We start from the raw sequence: 26,663 nt of genomic DNA on the forward strand, positions 1-26,663 counted from the left end.
TATATTATAATTCTGAAGGCATCGAATGCATTTAAAATTATCAAAGAATAATTATTACAACTTAACAAAAAAATAAAACGAACTTCAATAACCTCTACAAACCAAATTGAACTTAATAAATATGTTTACAAGTAACTTTATATAAAAATCATTACAATGTATCAGAATAAAAAACTGAGCAGCAGAAATTAGTCAAATTTATAATTTTTATCGTACAATTTGTAAATTTATTTAAAGTAACGCAATAGGTGTTCAATATGGCTGTATGCGGGTACGGACACGTTTCAAGACACCTCGAGTGGCCTTGAACAAAGATGTATGGTATATGTTGTTTAAAGGATGTTGGACTGCGTCATTTAGCTTATCTATACTGTTGCATTGAGATTCATAGACGACTCGTTAGGCAACCTCATATAAAAAAATCCATCGGCGTCATATCAGATGAAGGAAGTGACCATTTAACAGGATCATACGTGCCTATCCAACGGCTAGGAAAATGTTAATCAAAAACCCTTTACTTGCTGAACTATTATATGGAGGTACAACATCATTGTTGGTAGATTACGCTGTTAATTTTTTTTAGGGAACAGCGTTATTCCTAATTGCACGCTCATATTCACTATATTTAGGAAAGGGTAATAGGGCCCCTACCATTGCCTAGAGGCCCTGGGATTCTTGATCCGGCTCTTTTTCAAGTATTTTATTTAGAATTTAAATCTACACTATTATATAAAGCTGAAGAGTTTGTTTGTTTGTTTGAACGCGCTAATCTCAGGAACTACCGGTCCAAACTGAAAAATTCTTTTTGCGTTGGATAGTCCTTTGTTCGTGGAGTGCTATAGGCTATATATCATCACGCTATACCCAATAGGAGCGGAGCAGTAATGGCTAATCTCAGGAACTACCGGTCCAAACTGAAAAAATCTTTTTGCGTTGGATAGCTCTTTGTTTGTGGAGTACTATAGGCTATATATCATCACGCTATACCCAATAGGAGCGGAGCAGTAATGGCTAATCTCAGGAACTACCGGTCCAAACTGAAAAATTCTTTTTGTGTTGGATAGCCCTTTATTTGTGGAGCGCTATAGGCTATATATCATCACACTATGGCCAATAGGAGCGGAGCAGTAATGGCTTATCTCAGGAACTACCGGTTTGAACTGAAAAAATATTTTTGTGTTGGATAGCCCTTTGATCCCGGAGTGCTATAGGCTATATATCATACGTGTTAAACTCAACAACTACCCAACGTTTTAAGATGAAATTTGGTATGGAGACAGTTTGAGACCCTGGGAAGAACATAGGCTCCCGGGAAACTACTACTTTTATAACGGAAACTTTTGCCTGAAAAACTTTAAAACGCGGGCGGAGCCGCGGGCAAAAGCTAGTGTTAAGATAAAAATACAAGCCCTTATCTTTTTAAAAAGATCTTAGTTAAAACAATGTTTTACGGGCAATAGCCCATAAAACATTGACATATTGAAGTAAACAAAGTAAATATGTATACGAGTGAATCAGTAGTTGTAATACCTTCTAGTTTACAGTTACTAGTGATTTCGTAGATAATATTGACTTGTACAAGGTAACTATGATGTCATTTTAACACACCTTATGTGTCTTTGTTAATATTTGTTATTTTTCGAAACACTGGTTGATGCTACATATTTCATTGGAAACATGAACGAAAATGACAATAATAGATGGTAAATATTCATAAATCAAATTTATTTCTCATGCAATGGTAGGTTAATTAAATCATTATACTACAGAATATAGAAGTCATTTTCATGTCGCTCGCTTGGTAGGTGCCACACTCGCTTACAAAAAATAGCAATATACCTAAATACTATTCTTTGGAGGCAAAAATAGTGTAATCACTACAAAATGGAGTTTAAATGTTGCAAAATGTTGGATTGGCACCTGAATTAAATGCCAAAACCATTTAATTATTGCATACCTTTAAATAATTTAATGCTGTTTACAACTGTTTCAAAACTAAAACACTGATTTTAGTACCAGGAATCAGAATAGAGCTAAAACGTAATCGTCGTAGCAGCGATGCAGCAATAATGCGTAGCAATAACAATACATACCTAATACTACGAATACCTACGCAATAATTCACGAAATTGTAGATCTCTTCATCACATGAGAGTATAAATCATAGTTGAAATCTACCTGAATGTGTCAGTCGAAGTGGGAAACGAGAATAACTGTGTTGACCGAGTCTAAATCCGTATTGACTGTTGAACGATTGCAACAGTTTCTCCTCCGTTCGTTCCCGCTTGATTCATAATGCAAAAACGTTTTGTTTGTATATAGTACAGCTTCCGAAAGTTATTACAACGCACGAATATCTACGTGAAATGCCTCTAGTTATATTGGCGTGCTTAGTCAATAAAATGAATCTGTTCTGCTATCCGCGCCACCAATTCCATTAAAACATATTTTGTTTATGTTTGTTCGTTCAAAGACTTTTGAAAAATAATTATTACGTCGATAGGATGATTGATGTTTGTGTTTTTTTCGCTCTTCCTATAAAATCCCATGAGTCATACTTTGTGTATCTTGTGTTCATATACAATATTGTTTTCAGCATGTACTTTAATCTTTTAATGGTAATAAGAAATGTAATAATCATAAATTATTATTTTGTAGATGTTAATTGGGGAAGTAGTACGCAAGCGCAAATGTATAAAACAGCGCTGTCGAGCGCCCACGCCCTGGCGCGTACGGGAGAGCACGTGAAGAACTACTGGCCACAACTGTTGGTGCTGGCTGGACGGCCTCAGGCCAGGCCGGCTCTCGTGGACCTCGGCAACCTTATTTCCAAAGCCGGATCGCTCATGATTGTTGGCGATATTAGTCAGGTTCGTTCTCAACATCTCCAATGTTCTTTGCTGTAATAACAGGTAGGTATTGCCGATATAAAGCAAATAATGTTACTGGTCGACATTTTAGTACCTGCTGAGTCGAAGATATTAAAAAATGTTTGTTGTTATGGTACATGGTCGCAGACTCGGTTTTAATTTTTTAAAATAACTTCATTATTTTTCAACTCGCGGTGTTATGATGGAATAGCCATGTGTGTGATTTCGTGAGCCGTTGGCACTGATTGATTGTTTCTTCGTATTAAATCACACATTGTGTCATATCAAAGTGTTCTCATTGCAGGAGAAGTTGTCGTACAAGGTGCGCTCAGCCCGCGCGCGGAGCGACGACGAGTGGCTGCGCGGGCGCAAGGTGCGCGCGTTCTGCTCGCGCGTGCACGGCTTCAGCTTCGAGCCCGGCGCGCGCGCGCTCGTGCAGGCCTCCGGCGTCGGTCGCCTCGCGCCCAACGTGCTGCTCATGGGCTACAAGTCTGACTGGACCACGTGTCCTGCTAACGACCTCGTCTCTTACTTCAATGTCTTACAGTTAGTATTTCAAATATAAAATGGACTTCGCTCAATATTCGAAAATCTTTAGCAGACCTTTTGGAAGTCACCAGGCTGCCCCCATAGATTTATGACTAATATACATATAGAAAATATAAAATTTTATTCACCTTACAGTACAGCTTTCGAGAACCGCTTGGCGGTGGCAATAGTGCGCGTGAGCGGCGGGCTGGACTACAGCGCGGTGGTGTCGGAGGGCGCGGAGGAGGGCGCGGCGGGGTCGCTGACGGCCACCTCCTCCAGCGGCGAGCTGCGCGTGCGTCGCGACGGACTCATCATGCACGCCGATTCAGACCTCGACATACGCGACACCCAGCCCAAACACAACCTCTCCAGTTAGTACACAACAAATAATAAGTGTCAAGTACTAATTTCAAAATAAGTAACGAAGATTTAAGAAACCTCATTTCCCAACAAGATCTTGCTACTTTGGGATAGATTACCACATATCCACTGTTATATATGGCTATAACTAAGCTTCGGACTATGGACTCCATATTTTCAGAAAAAATCCCACTTCCTATTTGCTAGCAGCTTTCATTTGCTGGAGTAATATTAAACATTAATTGCTAATTATCACTATAGACTTGCTAACACTGACCACGTCGAGATCGTTCACGATATCGGAGTGCAAAGAGAAGGACAAAAAGAAGAAAGAGCGGAAACCGAACGACATGCACCGGCAGATCGTGTACAACACCGCGTCCGGGCTCGAGCTGTCCAAATTCCAATTGGCGCAGATGAGCCTCTTCCAGAAGAAACAGGTGAATAGAATGAGCTTCTAACAGTTTATACTAGACCTAGATAGTGAAAGTATTAATGAGTTTGGATTTAGAATCAGTAATCAATTTAAAAGTTAGCATTACCTCCGATGATATAAAGATGGAAATTAATTTCTCCCAGGAGTCGGGCACGTTAGACGTGTGGTGGTTATACGACGATGGTGGGCTGACCATCCTGTTACCGTACATCATCTCGCAGAGGTCCGCCTGGGCCAACTGCAAACTCAGGATATTCGCGCTTGCCAACCGACTGCACGAGATGGAACTAGAGGAGAGAAAGTAAGATAATTCAGTAAGACCTTATCTGTACAATCTTATCACCGTCTTAATAATAGTGATGGTAATATTGATAAATTCACGTAAAACTTTCACCATACCATACATAAGATATCAGGAATCATTACAAGGCTTGATGATTATTCAATCAAAATAATTGAGTATTCTCGAAACATTACACATTTTTGTATTTCATTGAATTTTTAAAGTGGCATTTACGAATCATTGCTATTTCTTTCAGCATGGCGAACTTGCTGGCCAAGTTCCGGATAGACTATTCATCGCTGACGATGGTTCAAGATATAACAGATCCGCCGCAACCTGAAACCAAAGCATTGTTCGACGAAACTATTAAGAAGTTCACAGAGGAATCAGCTTCGCCAGGTATCTTAATACTTATCTTTGATAATTCCTTTATTGGTATTAGTTTTATCTCCAATCGTTATAATTGGAAGTCTTAAACATTTTTATTGTTGCATTATATGAATCAAATTACCTCTCAGCCATCTTTTGTGCCGTAGCTATAAGATTAAGCTGATATTGCAGAAAGCTGACAACACAATCTCATAAGATAGTAATACTAGCACTATATTAGAATATACTGTCCCACTGGTGGGCAGGGGCTTCCAGTACTACTGAACATTTACACACACTATAGGCATCATTTTGCTTCTCACACCATTCTTCATTGTTGACAATAAAGTAGCTATAGCGCCTGGAACAAAGAATAATTACTAGTGCTATACTTTCTTAAATAGGCGCATAAATAGAAATATTAAAAAAGCTTCAAATCGACTTAGAACCTTCTAAAATCTTCGTCTTTTAATAAGCAAACCCTTATATTTTTTTTTATTTCTAATCCAATCTTATCTTCGTTTATTAGATTGCCGCATCAGTGATATGGAGCTGCAGACGCTGGCGGTGAAAACGAACCGACAGTTGAGGCTGAGAGAGTTGCTGCTCGCCAACTCGAAAGATGCTCGTCTCGTGGTCATGTCGCTACCGATGCCGAGAAAAGTAAGTGCAATTATAGCATTTCACTTAATTCTTACTATGACATTTAGTTTCAAGATTTAGATTTCTGTATGTTTAATGATTTCTTATGTTTACGCGAATGTTAGACATTGAAATTAAACTAATTTTCGGATTCTATCGCGGTGTATGTTGTTTAATTTACTTATTAATTATAAGACACAAAAAATCTCAACTATCCGTTATTTATTGTGTTTCATGAATATAATAAAAACTGACTTCTAACATATAATATTCATAGATAATCAGTAATATAAAACTTAAGTAGGTAACTCCTTATATCGACGAAAATTGTGTCTTAAAGTAATGGACAAAATCAATGTATAGGCTAGCGTCGAAGCAGAATCGAATCGTATATATTGAGTGATTCGGTAAGCCTAGTCGACGCTAGCCATAATTTTTAGATTATTGGTGTTACAGTTGTAAGTTGTTATGTTTGTGCAGGGCTCGATATCGGCGCCGCTGTACATGGCGTGGCTGGAGATGATGAGCCGCGACTTGCCGCCGATGCTGTTCGTACGCGGCAACCACACCTCAGTACTCACATTCTATTCTTAACGCCCCTCATACAATCGCATTCTTAGAAATATAAAATTAACTTTTCATCAGAATTCATAGCCTTCAAATCCAGAACTTTCCACTTAAAATGGTAATAAGAAAGACAACCGTCTCTGTCATTTGAATATGAATACAATCAAACGATGCGGACGTTCATGTTGTGTTTAAAGCTACGTTCTTAAGGCCAGATTAGTTTATTAAGTGTGTTGAAGAAATTTTGTTTGTTCACATTTCCATGAATTATTTAAAATTGTTATACTAAGGGTAGCTAGGGTGGGGCGGAAGTATGGCTGATATAGAAATGTCTTTGCCGACACTCGAAAAAGCCATGCGTTTACAAGGGCCCTAACATGGTCCAGGCTTTTCGTTGAATTTGGCGACTTTTTTTTCTTTTTTGCGTCCGTCAGCTTGTCCCCTCCTAGAGATAATACGTAGCTATGCCAATGTTCTTTATAGTGCCGCACAAATTTTAAATAGGCAGGGACTGCCAGCACTATTTAACACCATTACAAAATACGAATCGCTTGGATGATAGATTATAGATTAATTTTGATAGTGCATTTTACGTTTTTATTTATTTAGTTAAATTATATTAGTTTAAATGACAGTTCCAAAGATAATGTAGTACTTTATATATATTTTTATTTTTAATGTATTTCGTTTTCTTTTTAATAACGACAATGTACACGTATTTAACTTGTAACAAAGGGTTCAATAAAATTTCCATTCGATCATAAGTGCTTACGATAAATCATATCCATATGTATATTATAAACGCCACAGTACTCTCTGTCTGTTATACTTTCACGGCTGAACCACTGCACCGACTTTGCTGTTTGTTATGGAGATACTTTGAGATCCTAGGAAGGACATATTTTATCCCGGGACATTATATAACGGGAAATTATCCCGGAATAACTCTATCACGCGGGCGGAGCCGAGAGCAAAAGCTAGTCATTTTATAAATTTGAATACCGAGGTAATATTGATGGTCATTGTATTGTCTATAATATATTATTCAACTTTTTCCCACAGTAACTGTTGTTTTAATAATATATTTTGTACTTATGAAGTAAGCTTAATCATTTGTAATGCATAAATAAATATAAGTAATAAATAAATTAATTTAGTTTCATAGACTAGAGTATAGAGAATGTATGACATGAAATAAGTAATTATGTAAGTGTATACAATATATTTAGTTTTATCTGTAATATAGACACTTTAATTATAGAGTCGATTCCACAGAATAATTAGTTTCATGAATAACAACCGATTTTGTGTAAGAAAAAAATTGCGGCGAAATGAGCTTAAATAGTACCTACTTTGCATTAAATAACAAAATGTCAGCATAATATATATAGATAGTATTCCAATCAATTATGCGTATGTTCAGAAAATAACCCAAATAATAACGTGCCTCGTAATGTGAAATTTATTACTTACCTATGTATTTTGTGATATTTCGTATTACACAATAAATTTTATATTTTCTAGATTTTTTTTGGTTCACATTAAATGTAATTTTCCTTTATTTAAGTAAACACATGCTTTATCATTTAAGTGTACAAGTATTATTGGTTCGTGCTATATTATTTATTTAAAACTATCGTTAGTAAGTACCTATGTAAAAAAAACTGATATTACGTAGCATTATTAAAAAAATATTAAAACTAGAACACATTGTTTATAATGTATGAACCTACTTCACAAAATACATTTAAATATCAAAACAAAACAAAGACAACATATTTTGCAATAAATATTTATTTCTTTAACTGTTGTTTTTTTTTCATTCGTCGTTTCGCTGTATAATATTGCAATAGAAAATAAGGAATGTAACGAAAACCTTCCACGGAAACAAATACAATAAGCACCTGTAATAAATTGATTATTTTAACAAATAAAGGTATATTCAGCCTTGTCCCAGAAATACACATAGAACAAATTAAATATATTATCTGCTACTTAAGTATAATTTGTTAATTTTGGCAATATATTAGACAGGTAAGTACTTATGATCGTCGTAATTGTGAATATTGAAGTCTGAATTTACAGATGCTAAAGTTCTAGAACAACTTGATCAATAAGATAACAATAAAAAATAATACGAGGGTCCATAAGTTAAATTATTTTAGATGTGTTTAATGGTACAAAGAAATAAAAAAATAATTTAAAAATCATAATTTATAACGTTCTTTGAGCTTATAATATATCTAATCAACCTTATTACTTATTTATTTTATTATGTTCGTTTTGCCAAACGGTCTGCTATAATTTCCATATATATTATAATTCTCTTTGGCTATAATATTTTTATTAACTGTCATAGATGTCATTACAACAGAATATGAATTTGCGCTTGATATTTTCTGTACATTTTGTGAAATTATATTATGCTATTATGCGAACTAGCCTCGAAAAGATCGTAGTAATTAGTGAAAGCAGAGGTATTTTATTATTGATGTTTATGATTACCTATCTAAATCCTCGTCAAAACTGCAAAATCAATTAATAGACCGTCACACATGGCGTATTCCTAGGTAAATAGGTAGGCAAACATAAGCGATCGTTTGCAGTTTGTACATTAAATGTATTATTACCTACATAGCGTTTAAATTTCGGCCTTAAAAAGTAGAATTAATAAAAATTAAATGCTTCGTAGTTTGACATCCTCTTCAAAACCCATAAGTAAACATTATTAGGTCAATGTCCTACATTGACCTAATAATGTTTACTTATGGGTTTTGAATTAAACTATTGTACAACAAATTTAAAGCATAAACCAATTCCCCGAGAGTTTCTCTTGTTGTATTTATTGATATGTACCCTTAAAACTGAGGTTTGTGATTTGTAAAATGATAATTGTGTACTATTCTTAAACCAGGAACCAGGTAACCAAAGGACAAAACGACTCGAATAAAGCAAAAAAACTGATAAAAAAATATTACCTATGCAAGTATAACGAAAGTGCATACAACTTATTTTTATTTAAAATAATTTTATTCTAACTATATGAGGCGTAATTATATGCTTGCGATGTAAACAACTTGCTGTGTATACTAACGCATTCATGGACGAAATGTTCTAAAAACAACACCTAAACAAGTCACCTAATTTAGGAGCTGCACAAAAAAGTAAACAGAAGTGATGACACTTCTGAAAACTAAATATATACTGTATTGTTTGGATGTGAAGTGATCGATTGTACCAGCGTACGACCAGTGAGACAAGGTCTGTCTGAACTTTGTAACACTGACGTTTTCCTGGGCATATGCCTCGTAACGAAGTGCTGAAAAGCTCTTGTTACAATGGTGTTGTAATTAAAGGTAACCGGTGGATAGCGGACTTGAGGCAGTTGCGACGAGACAGCGGCGGTGTCATTACACATTAATTAGTTGAAATTGATACGCGTTAATATAAAACGATTTATCGCCCGTTTAATTGTTACACACGTTATTAATGAAATTGAAAATACGATAGCAATGGACGTTCGTCTTATAGGCAATTGTGAAAATGAGAGTGATTTAAAAAAACCCAGTAAGTAAACTTAAAAAAAATGGAAAATATTACCTAAAATAGAAATCCATACTTAACTAATATTTATAAAATGAAAAGAGCATGAAGAATATTTTGTCTAGTAATGAAAAATTTTGCAGTTTTACAATCAACAGAATGGCCGAAATCGACAGGCACAATAGAGAATGGGGACAACAAGATTGGCAAACCATCGGAAGAGGAGGAGGTAACAAAATAATATAATTCGACCCTTTAATATATATCCAAAGTGTACTGTATTTACTAAATAGTATACATTTATAAAGCAGCATCCAAAACAACTCGCAGCGGATCAATTACATCCCACCCCAGAGCTGTACACATACGGCGGTATTAAATTAGGATGGATACAGGTAAATATATTAATTAATTCATTACATATTTATATCCAATCATTTGTTAGAGCTGTCGTGCGTTCTAGTTTTCACCGATGTGTTTTTGTATGGTAAATGTCTTGATAAGAAACTTAGAACTCACATTGTAGAGTAATATTCAAACACAAGATTGTTTCCCGTTACAACAGTAATAAAATATAACATGATCGACATAATGTAGGATATTTCCAGAGGGTTATGCTTAGGCTCTGAATTGCGTAAATTTTTCAAAACGATAAGTACTTAAACAATTATTTAAATGTGTTTAAAATAAAACTTCCAAAGTGTTAAAAATAAAACGCAATTTAAGTTCAACAAGCTTTTAACATTAAAACTAAATAACAGTTTCGCTTCAGCGTCCATTACGCAATTGAGTAAAGCTAAACTATCATCTCTGAGATTTGCTATTGGACACAATCGTTAACAATTTAAAAAAAAACCCTCTACAGGTAATCAGTAACTTTATTAATATTTTTAACTTTTACTCCTATTTTATTTATTAGACTTAACTATCTCCTAATGTAACGCTGACTATCCAAATACACAAGGCTTTAGCGTATTCTGCTTTATCGTGACATAATGAAGTATCAGCATACCTTATTTAAATTCTTACAATATGAGAACGCAATTAGAGCAAGGCCAATGTGTTTCATGTTAATTAACTACTGGTGTTTGTTGCTCGCGGCTCCAGATGCTTTTATAACCTTTCCCGGAAAAAGTAATAGTCCCACTTCGTATAACTTTTCCGAAATAAAAAATACCAGATAATAAATAAATCCTGGATATATATACCAAATTAGGTTCTAAATAATATCAGCCTTGCAGTGGCGAAGGGTAGAATTTTTTAAAAGGTAACCCGATGCTAAAAATCTCCTTCGTTAATATATCGCTGCCATTTTAACAGAAAACAAACACTAAGACAGACTTAAATAAACCTAAAAGGGAAGCCGGTAGGAATCGGGTTGTATGGACACTTCGCCACTGCAGCCTTGAATTATATACTGTCCCACTGCTGGGCACGGGCCTCATCTATTACTGAGAGGGATTAGGCCTTAGTCCTCCACGCTGGCCTAGTGCGGGTTGGTATGTTACTTCACAAACGTCACAAACTTTCGTACATACAATACCACTTAGTAAAACAGTAAAAATGAAACTATAATTCCCTCAATTTTTTGTTTACGCTTCTATGTTAAAGATTTCTTTCCAGGGTGTACTTATACCATGCCTCTTAAACATCTGGGGTGTAATGCTGTTTCTGCGCATCGCGTGGGTGGTGGCGCAGGCTGGTATCGGCTTGTCTCTTGTCATCATAACCCTTTCAGGAGTGGTGTTCCTCATCACTACACTGTCCTTGAGTGCTATTTGTACTAACGGACAATTACAAGGAGGTACCCGAGTGATCATTTTATATTGTTTACTTCGTCTGCACTTATTCCACTCGTCTATGGGGATAAGCCGCCATAAAGTACCTCTCTTGATAGCCGTATATATTACCATTAACCAACCAAAAGCGATAAACTCGATAACTATTCTCAACCACTTAATTAAAAAATATTAACAGCCCTAACTATAATTAATATAAATATATTTTTAATTTTCCTATTGTGCTTCCAGGCGGTGTTTATTACCTAGTTTCAAGATCTTTAGGAGCTGAACTGGGTGCGTCAGTTGGCATAATATTTGCATTCGCCAATGCTGTGGCAGCGAGCATGAACACAATAGGTTTCTGCGAATCCCTTAACGAACTGCTCAAGTCGCACGGTGTCAAAATTATTGATAACAATGTCAATGATATTAGAATTGTGGGAGCCATCGCCCTGTTCGTAATGTGTATTATTTGCGCCGTGGGTATGGACTGGGAAACAAAGGCACAAGTGAGTTATTATATGCTAATTTTGTCATTAGCGTCAGTTATTTGAGTTTTTGGCAAAATCCAATGACGGGACTGCAAGTCACGTCTGCCATAAACAGTAACAAAGAGACAATACACACTTCAAATTCAGAGCTAAGAGCTTTGCATAACATTACATTGCATGCATCCATCGCACGCTAAGTATCTTAGTAGCCTGTAATTTAATGGACACAAAGTCCTTTAAACTATAATACAACAATGCTTTCATAATTCTTCTTGGCAGCAGATATATTTAATGCAGTGGTAGTCTAGCATACGGGAGGCCTGACAATAATATTATAATAAATATGTAACTGTTTTTTACAGAATTTTCTCATAACAGTAATAGTATTAGCTATATTTAATTATATCATAGGAGCATTTCTGGGCCCTTTAGATGATGAGACCAAAGCTGAAGGATTCTTTGGTATAAGCTGTGAGTATTATTATAGATGCTTTAAATGTTAAAGAGGAATAAAGATACATAAGGTTTTAATGGGGATATTGGAATACCTATAATTTCTGGGTCTATTAGTCGTCTCCGTATGCTTACCGCTCGGCTCAAGAATTTAGCATTCTCTTCTCCTTATTTCTTATATTTTGTAGAGATTTTAAACAAATTGAACTCTATGTTAATAAGTATCAGAGATAAATCAACTATTTAATTTTATGAAAGCTCGTTTGTACACGCTTGAGCAATGTTTAATGTAAGTGAAGTGGGCTACATTTTTAATTAATACTTATTTCTTTTTTCATGTACAGTAGAAATGGGAACAGCGAACTGGGCTCCAGATTTTCGATACAGTGAAGGGCAAAAGCATAACTTTTTCAGTGTTTTCGCTGTTTATTTTCCCGCCGTGACCGGAGTGCAAGCGGGAGCAAACATTTGTGGTGATCTCAAGGTGTCATTAAACATTTCCCAAAATTCGCTTATCATCTAATATCTACTCTGCTTGTTTTGGCTTAGCATGACGTTGTCCATCAATTAAGATGCGTAATGTGCTGTCTACTTTTATTGCTATATTTTGAGTTACGTAATATTTTAAAAATAAATATTGTTGTAGTGATATAATCGTACCAGAATGGGAAGTGTAAATATATTTTTATTTAATAGTTGAAACCTTAAAGTTGCTAGAAAAAATCAAATGTGTTCAATCAATAACAACCAATCAATTGCATGTCCAATGGTGCTTAGAATCCAGATATTGTCTTACTTCGTAGGAAATAATATAACGATTATATTTTTTTAGGATCCGGCGACAGCTATTCCGAAAGGCACACTATTATCTTTGGTTATATCGATAACCAGTTACTACGCCATGGCCGTGCTTTCTGGTATGGGTGCCCTGCGTGACGCTAGCGGTGACACGTCCAATCTAACCGCAGCCGCCCTCGAAGCGTGCAAACCTAACTGCGAGTATGGGCTTCATAATAACTATCAGGCAAGGTTTTTACAACTTTTGGAATAAATACATAGGCTCTTTTCCTAATAGTATTATATCTATTAAAAAAATTTACTGATATTCGTTATTCAGAGCATTTATAACACTTATTGTCAACGCTGTTATGTAAATTTAAGTTAGTTCATACCTAACGGTTCCTAGGATTTTAGATGCTTGATCGCACGTTTTACCACAATATTAATTTTGCTGCATTATTGTTTTTTTTTATTGATGTTAAATAAAAATTATTCTATAATATTGATATTAAAGATAATGCAATTAATGGCGCTATGGGGTCCTCTCATCTACGCGGGTTGCTGGGCGGCCACGCTGTCCACCGCCCTGACCAACTTGTTGTCAGTGCCTCGGTTGATACAAGCACTTGGGATAGACCGGATATACCCTGGCCTTATCTTCTTCTCCAAGCGTTACGGACGACACGGCGAGCCGTATAGAGGATACGTTCTTACGTTTTGCGTTTCCCTGTTGTTCTTGCTTATTGGTAAACAATTTTTTTTATTAATTTTCAATTTTCTATAAATATTTTATTTAAAAATATTCCACTGCTACTCTTACTTGAACATGTTATGCCATCTAACCACGCAAATTTAAAATATTTTACTTCTCAACTAAGGACTTCGTAAATACCGTATGAACCTTTGCAATGTCTCCTCTGCAGTGTAATAAACTAAATTGTTACTTTTTCAGCTGACTTGAATACAATAGCGCCTTTGATTACCAACTTTTACTTGGCGTCTTATGCGCTCATTAATTTCTGTACGTTTCACGCTGCATTTGTCCAGCATCTTAATTGGCGACCTACATTTCGGGTAAGCTAAGTTCATTTCAATAAATCGCTCTTTACCAGCATACACTTTCCTAATGTTATCTAGTGATATGTATTTTTTTTTCAGTTCTACAACAAATGGTTATCATTCGCCGGCTTTATAATATGCGCTATGATAATGTTAATCATAAGTTGGATTATGGCTTTAACAACTATCTTTATATTTATGACCCTATATCTACTAGTCCTTTATAGAAACCCAGGTATATTTATTTTATAATAGTATATACAAATAAGTAATTTACATACAACAAATTAAAATTCTACGAATGTTTAATAAGATGTAGAAAATGTAGTTTTACAATCAATAATAATTTGTAGTAAAAGATTTGTAATAATTGTTAACCCATTTATCAATAGTAAATATTTTTGACTAAGCATACCTTATATACAAGAAAGGATAAACACAATGCTAAAACAACATGTACTTATTTTTTTGCTATGCTTACCTACTTCAATTCCAACTATAACACAATAGACGTGTATTTTTTCCCTATAAGTAGTGTAGTTACTACTTTAGTCTAGATACCATGTTTGTTGTTTTTAGACGCCAATTGGGGCAGCAGTACTGAAGGGCAACGCTACCAACAAGCGATTGCCTTCATCATGCAACTGAGTCAACACACGGGGTACAGCAAGACGTACAATCCTCAGCTATTAGTTTTAGCCGGAAAACCTTTTTTGAGACCGGCTCTCTTGGATATTGCCAATCTGATAACAAAAATTGGTTCATTCATGGTTGTTGCTGACATAGATCAGGTAAAAAAAAGTATTAATTTGATACGTAAATAACTTATTAAGAAGAACAGAAATCTAGAATCTCTAAATTAATAAATGCTTTTTTGTACGTCTCCTAAATCTATATATAAACGGAAAAACATGGATATTAATTACTGTAACACGTATATTTCTATTTTTTTCCAGAGTACTTTAATGTACGAAGAACGCGTAGTTCGAACACGTATTGCCGAAAATTGGCTTCGTTCACGCAAATATCGTGCTTTCTACGTTCTAGTGCACGGTTATAGTTTCGAACGAGGCGCCATAGCGACCATTCAAGCCGCCGGGCTGGGGAGACTCTCGCCTAACATTCTTCTCCTTGGTTTTAAGGAGAAATGGAGAATTTCAAGTCAAAAAGATATTAACGCCTATTTCAAAATTATTCAGTGAGTACAAAAAATATTCATCGACTCTACCTACTTCTTTTCCAGATTATCACAAAACTTACACCCGTTAAACACGGATTATTATAGCTGATTGTTTACTTGTGCTAAGTATGACTATATTGTCTATTCTGCTGTTAAGGAACTGCTCGCAAACTTTGTTTTATGCCGATTTGAAGGACATTGCATCAATTGTAACTAGTATGCAGTTTGAGGGTTGACGACAACAGTTGCCATAGAACTCTAAGAACGTAGACCCTAGTAACTGTTACATGGCATACGTCGAATTTAATATCTGTCTATTTGTCTCATAATTAAGTTGTATAAAAAAACGTGTTTTATACACAAACCAAACTCCTCTAGGTAATTATGTAATGCACCTATTGTTTTTGGTAAGTATATACAGGAAGTCTATAATTAATTATGTATAAAATTATGTTTATCTTTAAGGTTATTTGCCAGAGATCGTTTTGTGGCGGTAATGGGTCTATTGTTTTTAGTTTATATTTGTAAATCTACCATTGAAGACATAAGGACCTCCGGAAGTTTATTCACCATTATATTAAAAAACGCGGATGCGTTTCAGCTATCAAACACTTCACGTAGTTTTTTGGGAAAAAAATGCTCTAAACATCTTCAATTAGACTCTATTTATAATAATAATATATGGCACTGCACTGTTTTCATCGACCTGGTATATCATAATAACGCATGTTTTTTTTTTATTTACAACAAAGCCTTTATTTTGCCAACGCGGTTCAAATTTATTGTTTAACAATAAATTACTATTTGCGTTTTTAACACTATTCCAGACATGCGTTTCTACAACAAATTGCCGTTGCTATATTTCGCACGCCCGGCACGGCACGCAAAAAAAGCAGAATTCAACTCCATCGTTTGCCACCGACACTGATCAAGACGAGTCAAACATGCATTCAGAAGTTTTAACACTCATGAATTGTAACTCGGATACTGAGGAGGACGACACGAGCCGAAGTGAATGGACGGACAGCCAGGCTAAAGGTAAGCTTCTCCTATTAAAATTACCCAATGATTATCAAAAATGTGAATACGATATATCCTAATAAATGAAAATAACAATGAGACATAGGACGTTTAATTCAGTAGAAACAAAACCAATCTAGTATTTGATATTTACGCGTCGTGTATCCATAAGTCCCAATTGGGACAATTTCGTGTGTTTCGAATTCTTAATTCAGATTGCGGATACTAATAGCATATCTACCTCTTGATTATAATAAAAATTGTTGGAGGTCATCAGTATTTTTTTTTTGCTGTCTGGGCGATTTTTTTGATTTGATTTTATTTGTCGCTCTTTTTGATCTCTAGATTTTCTTTGAATAAAAATAAAATTGACATTAATAAAATAAATGACGACTAATCTATGATGCAACCACTCTGTTCTATGCCACATGACGTAATGACGTACCTACCCATATTAAAAGCATTTGTTGTTATTCAGATATAACGATATCCTCGCTGTCGGCTGCGTCAGATTTGATAAGTGTAAACAGTTCTGTACAAGAGCCAAAAGTTACATCCCCGAATACCGTGTACCACAAACCATTAACATTTAGTCAAGTAAGTAAAAGCCAGTGTAAGTAATTTTAGCAATAAGTTTTTAATACCTACTGATAAGTAATTCATATTTATAAAAATCAGCACTCATGCGAAATGCATGATGACGTGAAATGATAGCTCAAGTTTTGAACAAAATATATAGAGTGGCTTTGGTGGTCACGCGCGTATCTTAGACATGAACGTAATTTGATCGTTCTCAAACAAAACAATATAAGTATTCAAAAATCGCGCAATGCTTAAAACACAGAATTTTAGAGTATGTTATACCTACTATTCATAAATTGTTTGCTGATTCACATACATCTTGAACCTTCTCGTGGCACTTTTAAAAATCCGAATTTTAACACTTCATTGCGCAGCCTTATTATATCACTGGTCCCAATATATTGTGTACTGACCCCTAATACATACTAAATCTAATATTTCAGGAAAATTCCATAGATGTGTGGTGGCTTTACGATGACGGTGGCCTGAATATACTTCTGCCGTACATTATAGCACGGCGCGGTCGCAAGGAGAAGATGCCGATGCGAATATTTGCATTTACTAAAGGACAACTAAATGTACACGAAGCGAAAAAACAGTAAGATTACTGTGTACTTTGTTTTCATTCTATTCAGATACAATGGTTTATACCTTAGTGGTGTCATATTGAAATTAATTTTAGTAATATTATTTCTAGTATGGAAGAGTTGCTTGCCAAATTCCGTATAGAATATTCTCGACTCACGCTAGTGCAGGGGAGTAGCGACCCGCCGAGTGAAGATAGTTGGGCGTTATGGAATAGTATAATAAAAGATTTTAAAACAACAGAAAACAGTGGTACGTTTATGCTTATGCAATCGAAATAGTAGACAACTGATCCATATGGTAGTTTCATATTTTAAGGTCTTAGTTATTAAGTCAATTCTTAACGCCTTAATGCTTTTAAATTTCAACACAATTTTTTGCCACAAAATAAATGAAATCAGTTTCGGATTCTGTTGGGTAGATTCGATTGAATACTGACTGTATTAAGCAATAATTATTTTGCTTGCAGAAGTTCTTATATCGGAAGCTGAGCACGAAAGACAACTCAAGAAGATCACCAGGTATCTGCGTTTACGGGAGTTATTGCTGCAATATTCATACAAAGCGGACCTCATCGTCATCTCTCTACCCTTCCCAAGGAAGGTAATGTATCGAAATATTTATTTATTGGAAAACCAATTATTATACATCTACTATATGTATGAGTTTTCATACATTCATTCATGAATATCATCGGACATATACACATTAATTCGAGGTTGACTGTACGATGTATTTGTCGGCTTATCCGACGGATCAGTCAGCGGATTACTCAGTGATCTATCCGCGGTTTTCAACAAAGAATCAAATTGTTTTTTTATTCAACGCGAAAATGGACCAATCAGAACAGTTATTTGACTTGCTTCCAAATGACTCATTTTGATTAGTTTATTTTGAATGTCGGATTTTAATCCCCCTCTATGACCTTCTTCCTGCAGACATCCCCCGTCCAATTAATATTCCTTTTGTCTTAACTTTAGTCCATTCTCCTTTTATTAAAGTCTTCTATAAATTTTTAAAAATTAATAATCGATTATGATTTTTAACCGACTTCAAAAAAAAAGGAGGAGGTTATCAATTCGACATGAATTTTTTTATTTTTTTTTTATATGTTTGTTACCTCAGAACTCGCTCATTTATGAACCGATTTGGAAAATTCTTTTTTTATTCGAAAGAATTTCTCTCCAGATTGGTCCCATAAAGATCGCTTTTTTTTCAAGATCGCTTCGGTAGTTTGGTTTTAAAATTAAAAAAACTAGAATAATTATGTCGTCCAAGAAAACGAAATCGCGAATTTAGCTTTCCCGTGACGTATTTAGTTATGTTTTTGCATTGAGTTTGGTTGACTGTACTTCTCACATACTTATACATATAGCATAACATCTTTTCCCCGTGTCAGGGGTAGGCAGAGGCGTAACATTTCATCGCGATAGTCGTACTGTGTATGAAACATATCAGTTGTGTTTTTGGGTTGGGTTTAATTGACTACTTCTTACATACATACATATGTGTATATAGCATCACACCTTTTCCCCTTTTTAGGGGTAGGCAAAGATGTAACACCACAGCGCGATAGTTGTAGTATGATCGAAATATATCAGTTGTGTTTTTGCGTTAGGTTTGCTTGAATCTGCTTCTTACATACATATATATAGCATCACATCTTTTCCCCTTTTCAGGGGTAAGCAGAGGTGTAACATTTGAGCGCAATAGTCGTACTGCGTGCGAAACACATTAGTTGTGTTTTTGAGTTGGGTTTAGTGGACTCTACTTCTTACATACATACATATATGTAGCATCACACCTTTTACCCTTTTCAGGGGTAGGCAGAGGTGTAACATTTCAGCGCGATAGTTGTACTGTGAGCCAAATATATCAGTTGTGTTTTTGTGTTAGGTTTCCTCGAATCTACCTCTTACATAAATATATATAGCATCACACCTTTTCCCCGTGTAAGGGGTAGGCAGAGGCGTATAATTTCATCGCGATAGTCGTACTGCGTGCGAAACACATTAGTTGTGTTTTTGCGTTGGGTTTAGTTGACTCCACTTTTTACATACATACATATATGTAGCATCACACCTTTTACCCTTTTAGGGGTAGGCAGAGGTGTAACATTTCAGCGCGATAGTCGTACTGCGAGCGAAACACATTAGTTGTGTTTTTGCGTTGGGTTTAGTTGACTCTACTTCTTACATACATACATATATATAGCATCACACCTTTTTCACTTTTCAGGGATAGACAGAGGTGTAACACCACAGCGCGATAGTTGTACTGTGAGCCAAATAATATCAGTTGTGATTTTGCGTTAGGTTTGCTCGAATCTACTTCTTACATACATATATATAGCATCACACCTTTTCCCTTTTCAGTGGTACTCAGAGGTGTAACTCCTCAGCGCGATAGTTGTATCGAGAGCGAAACACAACTATGCCATTGAGACGGTCTATTTTTACTAACACAAAAAGCAAAAAATAAAAATAATTTTAACAAAAATTAAACCGCCTTCAAAACCACTCAAAACCAAAAAAATTATTTCACATAACAAGTATATATTGGATACCAATTTTGGAGTCGGTGCCTAATTAAAATTGCTAGTTAAGTAAGATAAATACATTAACGAATATACGAAAACAATGTGCTGCCAGCGTACAAAGTCAGCAAGTCAGATCGTCACCGGAGATAAATACATCGCCGCAGCACAGCAAATGGAAGCTATTAAAGAAATATTTAAATTTGTGAACTGTACACTACCCAGATTCTTCCCCTGTTACATATAGCTGGTCAAATGTGGGTGTATTACACTGCCTGCCTCGAAAAAAGAGGAAATAAAAAGATGAAACACCATACATGTGCTTGGTATACACCTTTCACTGTGTATGTTTGTTAGTAGTACACGCAAACCTACTCCTTTTTATTGATTTGAAAGAAATTTAGCTCATAGATGGACTATGCAACAAATATAGCTAACTAGCAATTTTAATTAGGCACCGACTCCAAAATTGGTATCCAATATATACTTGTTATGTGAAATTATTTTTTGGTTTTGAGTGGTTTTTGAAGGCGGTTTAATTTTTTGTTAAAATTATTTTTATTCATATTTGATTTTATATTCTCTTTAGTTTATTTCTTTATCTCTGATTTGTACTGTATTTATTTTTTTATATTTGGAATTTTAATAATTTTATACATTCATAATATTCTTATTCTGAATCTATGTATAGTGTTTTTCGATTATTTTGTAATGCCATTGGTTTATTTACCGCTCAACAGTCATAGATAATATTAGACCCATAAAAATTTACCGGAACTTTTCCTACTTTCAACTTTGACATTGGCAAAATCATCGTCTGCCAACGATGGAGCCACAATCTAAAAATTGAATTGAAACATTAACAAATTGACTGCAGCACATAACTGGTGTGTACCTATCCAAATTATAAGGTTGTCTCACTCACTCTTCGTAGCCTAACGCCAGTTCGGAATAATACGCTCCCTGCGTGGCGGTCGCACTGGAGGATAGTTCATAGTTTTAGCACTGCAGTCAAAGTGTTAAGATAAGTATAGTTTTGTAATCGTGCGTATTTGAATGGGTTTGAGGCATGCGTGTGGTTGTCGCAGGACGCGGTGTCTGCGGCGCTGTACATGGCGTGGCTGGAGGTGGTGAGCCAGAACCTGCCGCCCATGCTGTTCGTCCGCGGCAACAACACCTACATCATGGCGGCGTAGCTTGCTAGCGATGTCAAATAATTCTAATAGGTTTGCAATCATTTTTGTATTACCTCAAGTATTTTATAATTGTAACAAATATAAATAAGGTTTCAATAAAACGATCACATAATATATTACAAGTTTTCTTTTATTTCACACATATACCACGAGGGTTTTAATTTAGATTTAAAACAGAAAATTAAAATATTTACAGATACAAGAATCAACAGTTTGCTCCAGATTAACAATTTTCTTAAACCTTAAACAATATATAATAAGAGAAATTTATTTATTTCATAATTCAGATTTAGGGCGGCACATTTTCCAACGCAGAATTAGCTCATTCGATCCACAATAACATAGTTTCCGCGGCCGAAAAATAAGTCGATCTAAATCGATACAGAATTGGAAGTTTGTATGCTCCGAACACTTTAACAAGAGCACGAGTCAAGCATGATCACGAGGACTGAAGTGACGGCGTCCGCTGCTAAGAGATTCGTTATACTGTGCAGGAAGGAAACTTGGCCACGAGACGTCTAGCGATATGTCTGTTGCGTAAGGACGGCGATATAAACTATATTTGTGAATAGATATGTCGCTACTCTCTGAAAATATATCTGCAGCCGTGTGCCTTTACTAACGTACGTTTGATACATGACAGTGATGTGTTACAAGAAACAAATTGTAAGTCCGTGTATGTAGCCCGAGACGGGGCCTCCATGCGTTGGTGGGTCGCTCGTAATGTGGAGCATATTAACATTACTCAGTCTATCTTCATGTAAAATTTATTAGTAATTCGTAACGACGCCTAAACGCTTAGTGAATAATATAAATGATATAAGATGACAAGTCCTTCAGTCGATTATACAATGTAATGTACTCGTATTTACACGTCATTGTGGAAATGTCGTGGTACAATGGAGATGAAACCGTAGACGCGATATGAATGATTCAAGCACCTCGACCTATACATATACATATTATATATATAGTGTAACAACATTTGATAATTTCCGTCGAACATCGAACTTTAACATCCACAAAGAGAATAATGAAATATAAAACATAACTAATTTTACATAAATTACAAGCGAAATGTTCACACAGCCATACTTCTTAGAACATATAAATAAATTATAAGATTATAAATAATTATGGAAATATTTTTTGGTTATTAAAGATTTTTAATATGCAAATAAATACTTGAATTCACGAGGTTTCCTTCCAAATACCTGAGTTCTTATCGACGCTACAGGAACGTTTTGTTTATGTAGTATTTATGCTTAGGCTAAGCGCTGAACGTTTCGTTTGGACGAGGGCGCCATTCCGGTGGACTCGCGGCAGGGGCTCGCCGCGGCACGTCGGCGCGACCACTTGTACCACTCGCGCCACTCGCGCCACTCGCCACACTCGCCACACTCGCAGCACTCACAGCATGCTGCAGGACGGACGCGATAGTCTTCATTCCGACTCGTCTTCATTATCGTCGTCGAAGCCGGACAGGTCGGCTGATTCTAAGTAGCCGTGCATCACCTGAAAGTTTACAAAAACGCAATGAGAAACACTGTCAAAAATGAAAGTTTTTTTAGGCAAGGAATAGAGAATATTTTTTAGAGTATCAAGAGTTTATAAAGGGGACATAGGTAATGGAAAAGTACGTATTACCAGGCTAGACTATTATTATTTATATACCATAAATAAAAAATACGCACAATGCAACTCTTATGAAATAGCAAGACAAGATTGCATCACGATAGCGAATTCAGGATTAGCGAAATCCTGAAGAACTATTCAACAAGTGGGGTATGTACAGAAAAGGCAATTAATACTTGTGTCTGCAGCCGATACTTTCTTGGGGCGGTTCTCTAAATGAGGTAGTCTGAACTTTGTTAAGTCTAACCCCACTAAGGCACAAGTGTGCGCGTTCGCCGCGAGGAAGCAACCATTTGTCATGGCACCACAGTTCCAAAGAGTACCCTTAAGATCCTTGGAGTCACGTTTTCGAGTGGTGTCTACTTTGGAAGTCGCGTGGAAACTAAGTATGTACGTACCGCGTACTCGATGATGGCCAGGTGGCAGAACACGTACTGGTCGGGCATCTGTATGGAGTGCGCGCGCTGCGCTCGGATGCGCTCCACCGTGCCGCGCACGTCCACCGCGCGCTCCGCCGCCAGCCGCGCCGCGCAGATGTCCAGCGTCAGGAACGTGCCTGCACACAACCACAGCTCCAGGACTAGCTCCACACGACAACCAAATATTCTATAATGTTCATTCAAATTCAACCTTATGGGTTTCAACATATGGTTTATATTAGTATACCATAGATTCATTACTTCAAGACGTTCAAATGTGAATATTTTGTAGCAATGAATTCTGTTGCAAGTAAATATATTTTATATTAAAATCCACAATATTATGGAATTCAAACGTGTCTAAGTCGACAATCTTGATGCAAAGAATCAGATTGTTACTCACCTGTTCGTCCTATGCCCGCTGAACAATGTACGACAATTGGCGGTCCTTTACTGTGGCCCGCCCAAGCATCTCCCAATCTGGAAATAATTAAGAAAATATTTATATACTATTTTCAATATGGTAATAAACATGAATACATATTTTAATGAACGATCCATCTGTTAATGTTGTAATATAAGTATACATATTATATGTATTTATCTGTTTTCGGTAAACAATATCGAGTGCAGTTTGAGGCGTATATGAAATTGTGTACTGTGTGGAGTATGTGTTAGAGCGCGGTACTGACTCGTGGAGCGCGCGTTGCTGTGCGCGGCGCACGAGCGCCAGGAACCGCAGCACGGGCAGCGCGCGCGCGCCCGCCCTCCCGCCGCGCCGCCCGCACCGCCCCCCGCGCCGCCCGCCCCGCCCGGCACGCCGTAGTCGGGCCAGCGCGTGTACTGCCCGTGCCATATGCGCCGCGAGTCCTCCGTCTGCACACAAACATTTACAAATACATTGAAAACCGTTAATGCGATATTGAAGGAACCACCTAATCTAGACGATATATCCGATAGTTGTTATAAATGATACTATTTTTTGTACATTTATTGAAAAAGACCTTTACATTTTAATAGCTAGATCCAAAACCGTTATAACTGATTTCTACTGTGAATAAAATTTGCACTACATATTTCATCGGTATTACAAACAGTCAACTTATTACTGGTATCTTTAAGATAAAATTACATGTTACCCATTATACAACTTTTGTTATTGCATGTTCTAAATAATTCTACGTTAAAGATGCGCTACAATAATCATAAAGATCACATTATAAATAAAAGCTTCTTATAAACGTTTATAAACAAAAGTGGTTTTTGTTAGTTAATAGACAATACAATTTACATTCATCAAGCTTTACTATCAACGTAACATTTAACCAACCCTCAAATCCGTAAGCAACAAATGTGTAATAGTAAAATCATCTTCTTGGTCGATGGCCTCTGTGGTGACTGCGAACCCGCCGTGCACTGCGCGTGCGCCGACGCCGAGCGGCCAGTACTGCCCGCACTTGACGCGGCCGCGCTCCATCACGCGCGTCGTCATCACCACCACCAGCGTGCCCTGCTCCCACACCATGCGCCAGAAGTCGCCAAACGTTTTTGGCAATGGACCTGTAACGGAATAACTCGTGTAAAATAACTCACAATAAACTAACACAAACCATAACAAATGTACTATTTAATAAATTAGTCCAATCATATTAACGGCGCCAGCACGTTTCAAGGTTGACCCTTATTTGTGATTAAGTAACTGTACTAATGACACACTAAGGACAAATTTGTGCATATAAAAAAATATTAATTATTATGGACAATTTATTTTATACCACTGAATGCTTGACATGTTAGCCGGCTAACACGACATTACATGACAGTTACGCGTGTCACGGGAATATAACCTTATTATTTACCATTTACATCATAAGGTTATATTCCCGTGACACGCGTAACTGTCATGTAACTGTCATGTTAGCCGGCTAGCATGTCAAGCACCAGTGGAATCATTATATTACCCGAAGAAATCGTTTGTACTGTTTCGATAAATTATAATCAATATTACATTTTAATATTATCAATTAACACTATGCTACGTAGGATTTTCGGCGAATGCAGTTTTGATGGAAAAGTTTTAATTTCTTAATCTTTTATAAACTATTTTTTTTATCCTAATTTAACAAGTTTTGAATTACACAAAAAGCTCGTTAAAGCGGAGCCCCTGCAAAACGGTGCGCTTACCGTATTTTTAGATGCTAATTAGTCGAAATTTATAATAAACATTGATAAAAAAATTAAACATCATATTTCTACAATACGTTATCTTTACTTTGGTTGATTACTTTTTTAATTTTTTTTTTTTATTAATTTCATAATAATAATGTCACTAAAATGTTTGATTCTCCTTTTTCATCTCTATTGAAAAGTTGACATCGACATCATCACATACAAATTTAATGCAACATAATATAGATCATGTGAAATTATCAAGGAAATAGTACTTTGAATGTATAGCATCGATTTGTTTACAATGAATAGGCTTCCACGCAAAAACAAAACATACACATCTATACTATTATATAAAGCTGAAGAGTTTGTTTGTTTGAACGCGCTAATCTCAGGAACTACCACCGGTCCAAACTGAAAAATTCTTTTTGCGTTGGATAGCCCTATGTTCGTGGAGTGCTATAGGCTATATATCATCACGCTATACCCAATAGGAGCGGAGCAGTAATGCCTAATCTCAGGAACTACCGGTCCGAACTGAAAAATTCTTTTTGCGTTGGATAGCCCTTTGTTCGTGGAGTGCTATAGGCTATATATCATCACGCTATACCCTATAGGAGCGGAGCAGTAATGGTTAATCTCAGGAACTACCGGTCCAAACTGAAAAATTCTTTTTGCGTTGGATAGCCTTTTATTCGTGGAGTGCTATAGGCTATATATCATCACGCTATACCCAATAGGAGCAGAGCAGTAATGGCTAATCTCAGGAACTACCGGTTCGAACTGAAAAAATATTTTTGTGTTGGATAGCCCTTTGTTCCTGGAGTGCTATAGGGGTCATTCCACGTGAAGCGGGCACGAAAAAAAACTCGATGTCTCAGATTTTCGTAATATTTGATTATGTTATACCTGTATATGTCCTCGATCCAGATACAAAATATTATTAAAGTATAAAGCCTGGTAAGCGAGTTAAAGGACTTTTAAGTTTTGACTGGCCGGCTGGTACACGCCACTTCGAATCCAATTATCAAGTTTTTAAATGTTACAATAAAATAAATAAAGCAATGAAATAAATACTTCATTTATTGAGCTTTTTTGATTGTATTTTTGGAAATTGAAAATTGTTTTTTTTTCTTTGAAAAAAATATGTTTGAAAGTTTCAAACTTGAATTTCAC

General features: G+C 36.0%; 3 protein-coding genes across 3 annotated transcripts in view; 2 read left to right on the forward strand and 1 right to left on the reverse strand.

Annotated features, from left to right (window-relative positions):
* Positions 1-2,600: 2,600 nt before the first annotated feature.
* LOC119188629 (bumetanide-sensitive sodium-(potassium)-chloride cotransporter-like) lies at positions 2,601-7,583 on the forward strand. Its single transcript, XM_037436392.1, has 8 exons — positions 2,601-2,870; positions 3,175-3,416; positions 3,555-3,772; positions 4,023-4,201; positions 4,341-4,498; positions 4,737-4,879; positions 5,379-5,512; positions 5,972-7,583. Exons 1-8 carry the CDS (start codon positions 2,616-2,618, stop codon positions 6,083-6,085), a joined length of 1,443 nt encoding a protein of 480 aa, XP_037292289.1. The 5' UTR covers positions 2,601-2,615; the 3' UTR covers positions 6,086-7,583.
* A 1,417-nt stretch (positions 7,584-9,000) lies between these two features.
* On the forward strand, positions 9,001-21,383 carry LOC115452497 (bumetanide-sensitive sodium-(potassium)-chloride cotransporter-like). The gene is given in 20 exon segments (XM_037436435.1): positions 9,001-9,625; positions 9,745-9,830; positions 9,910-9,996; positions 11,225-11,405; positions 11,632-11,891; positions 12,236-12,344; positions 12,671-12,810; positions 13,159-13,350; positions 13,621-13,852; positions 14,059-14,180; positions 14,265-14,400; positions 14,745-14,956; positions 15,122-15,363; positions 16,173-16,241; positions 16,244-16,383; positions 16,844-16,962; positions 17,391-17,545; positions 17,645-17,784; positions 18,002-18,135; positions 21,157-21,383. Coding segments are annotated over 20 exon segments (2,919 nt in total). The 5' UTR covers positions 9,001-9,570; the 3' UTR covers positions 21,265-21,383.
* Positions 21,384-22,027: 644 nt separating this feature from the next.
* LOC115442747 overlaps positions 22,028-26,663 on the reverse strand; it is a 36,237-nt gene continuing 31,601 nt past the window's right edge. The window contains 6 exon segments of the mRNA XM_037436555.1: positions 22,028-22,779; positions 23,298-23,455; positions 23,722-23,798; positions 24,011-24,093; positions 24,096-24,194; positions 24,649-24,878. Of these exon segments, the coding sequence (XP_037292452.1) occupies positions 22,708-22,779; positions 23,298-23,455; positions 23,722-23,798; positions 24,011-24,093; positions 24,096-24,194; positions 24,649-24,878 (719 nt within the window). The 3' untranslated portion in view covers positions 22,028-22,707.

The sequence above is a fragment of the Manduca sexta genome, chromosome 8 (genome assembly GCF_014839805.1).
Source record: "Manduca sexta isolate Smith_Timp_Sample1 chromosome 8, JHU_Msex_v1.0, whole genome shotgun sequence".
Taxonomy (NCBI): Eukaryota; Metazoa; Arthropoda; class Insecta; order Lepidoptera; family Sphingidae; genus Manduca; species Manduca sexta.

Excerpts from the sequence above, each read along its gene's own strand:
- LOC119188629 (XM_037436392.1), top strand. The coding sequence starts at position 2,616 with ATGGTAATAAGAAATGTAATAATCATAAATTATTATTTTGTAGATGTT. Across the intron at positions 2,871-3,174 it reads TTGTTGGCGATATTAGTCAG|GAGAAGTTGTCGTACAAGGT; the intron begins GTTCGTTCTCAA and ends TTCTCATTGCAG. Across the intron at positions 4,499-4,736 it reads ATGGAACTAGAGGAGAGAAA|CATGGCGAACTTGCTGGCCA; the intron begins GTAAGATAATTC and ends TATTTCTTTCAG.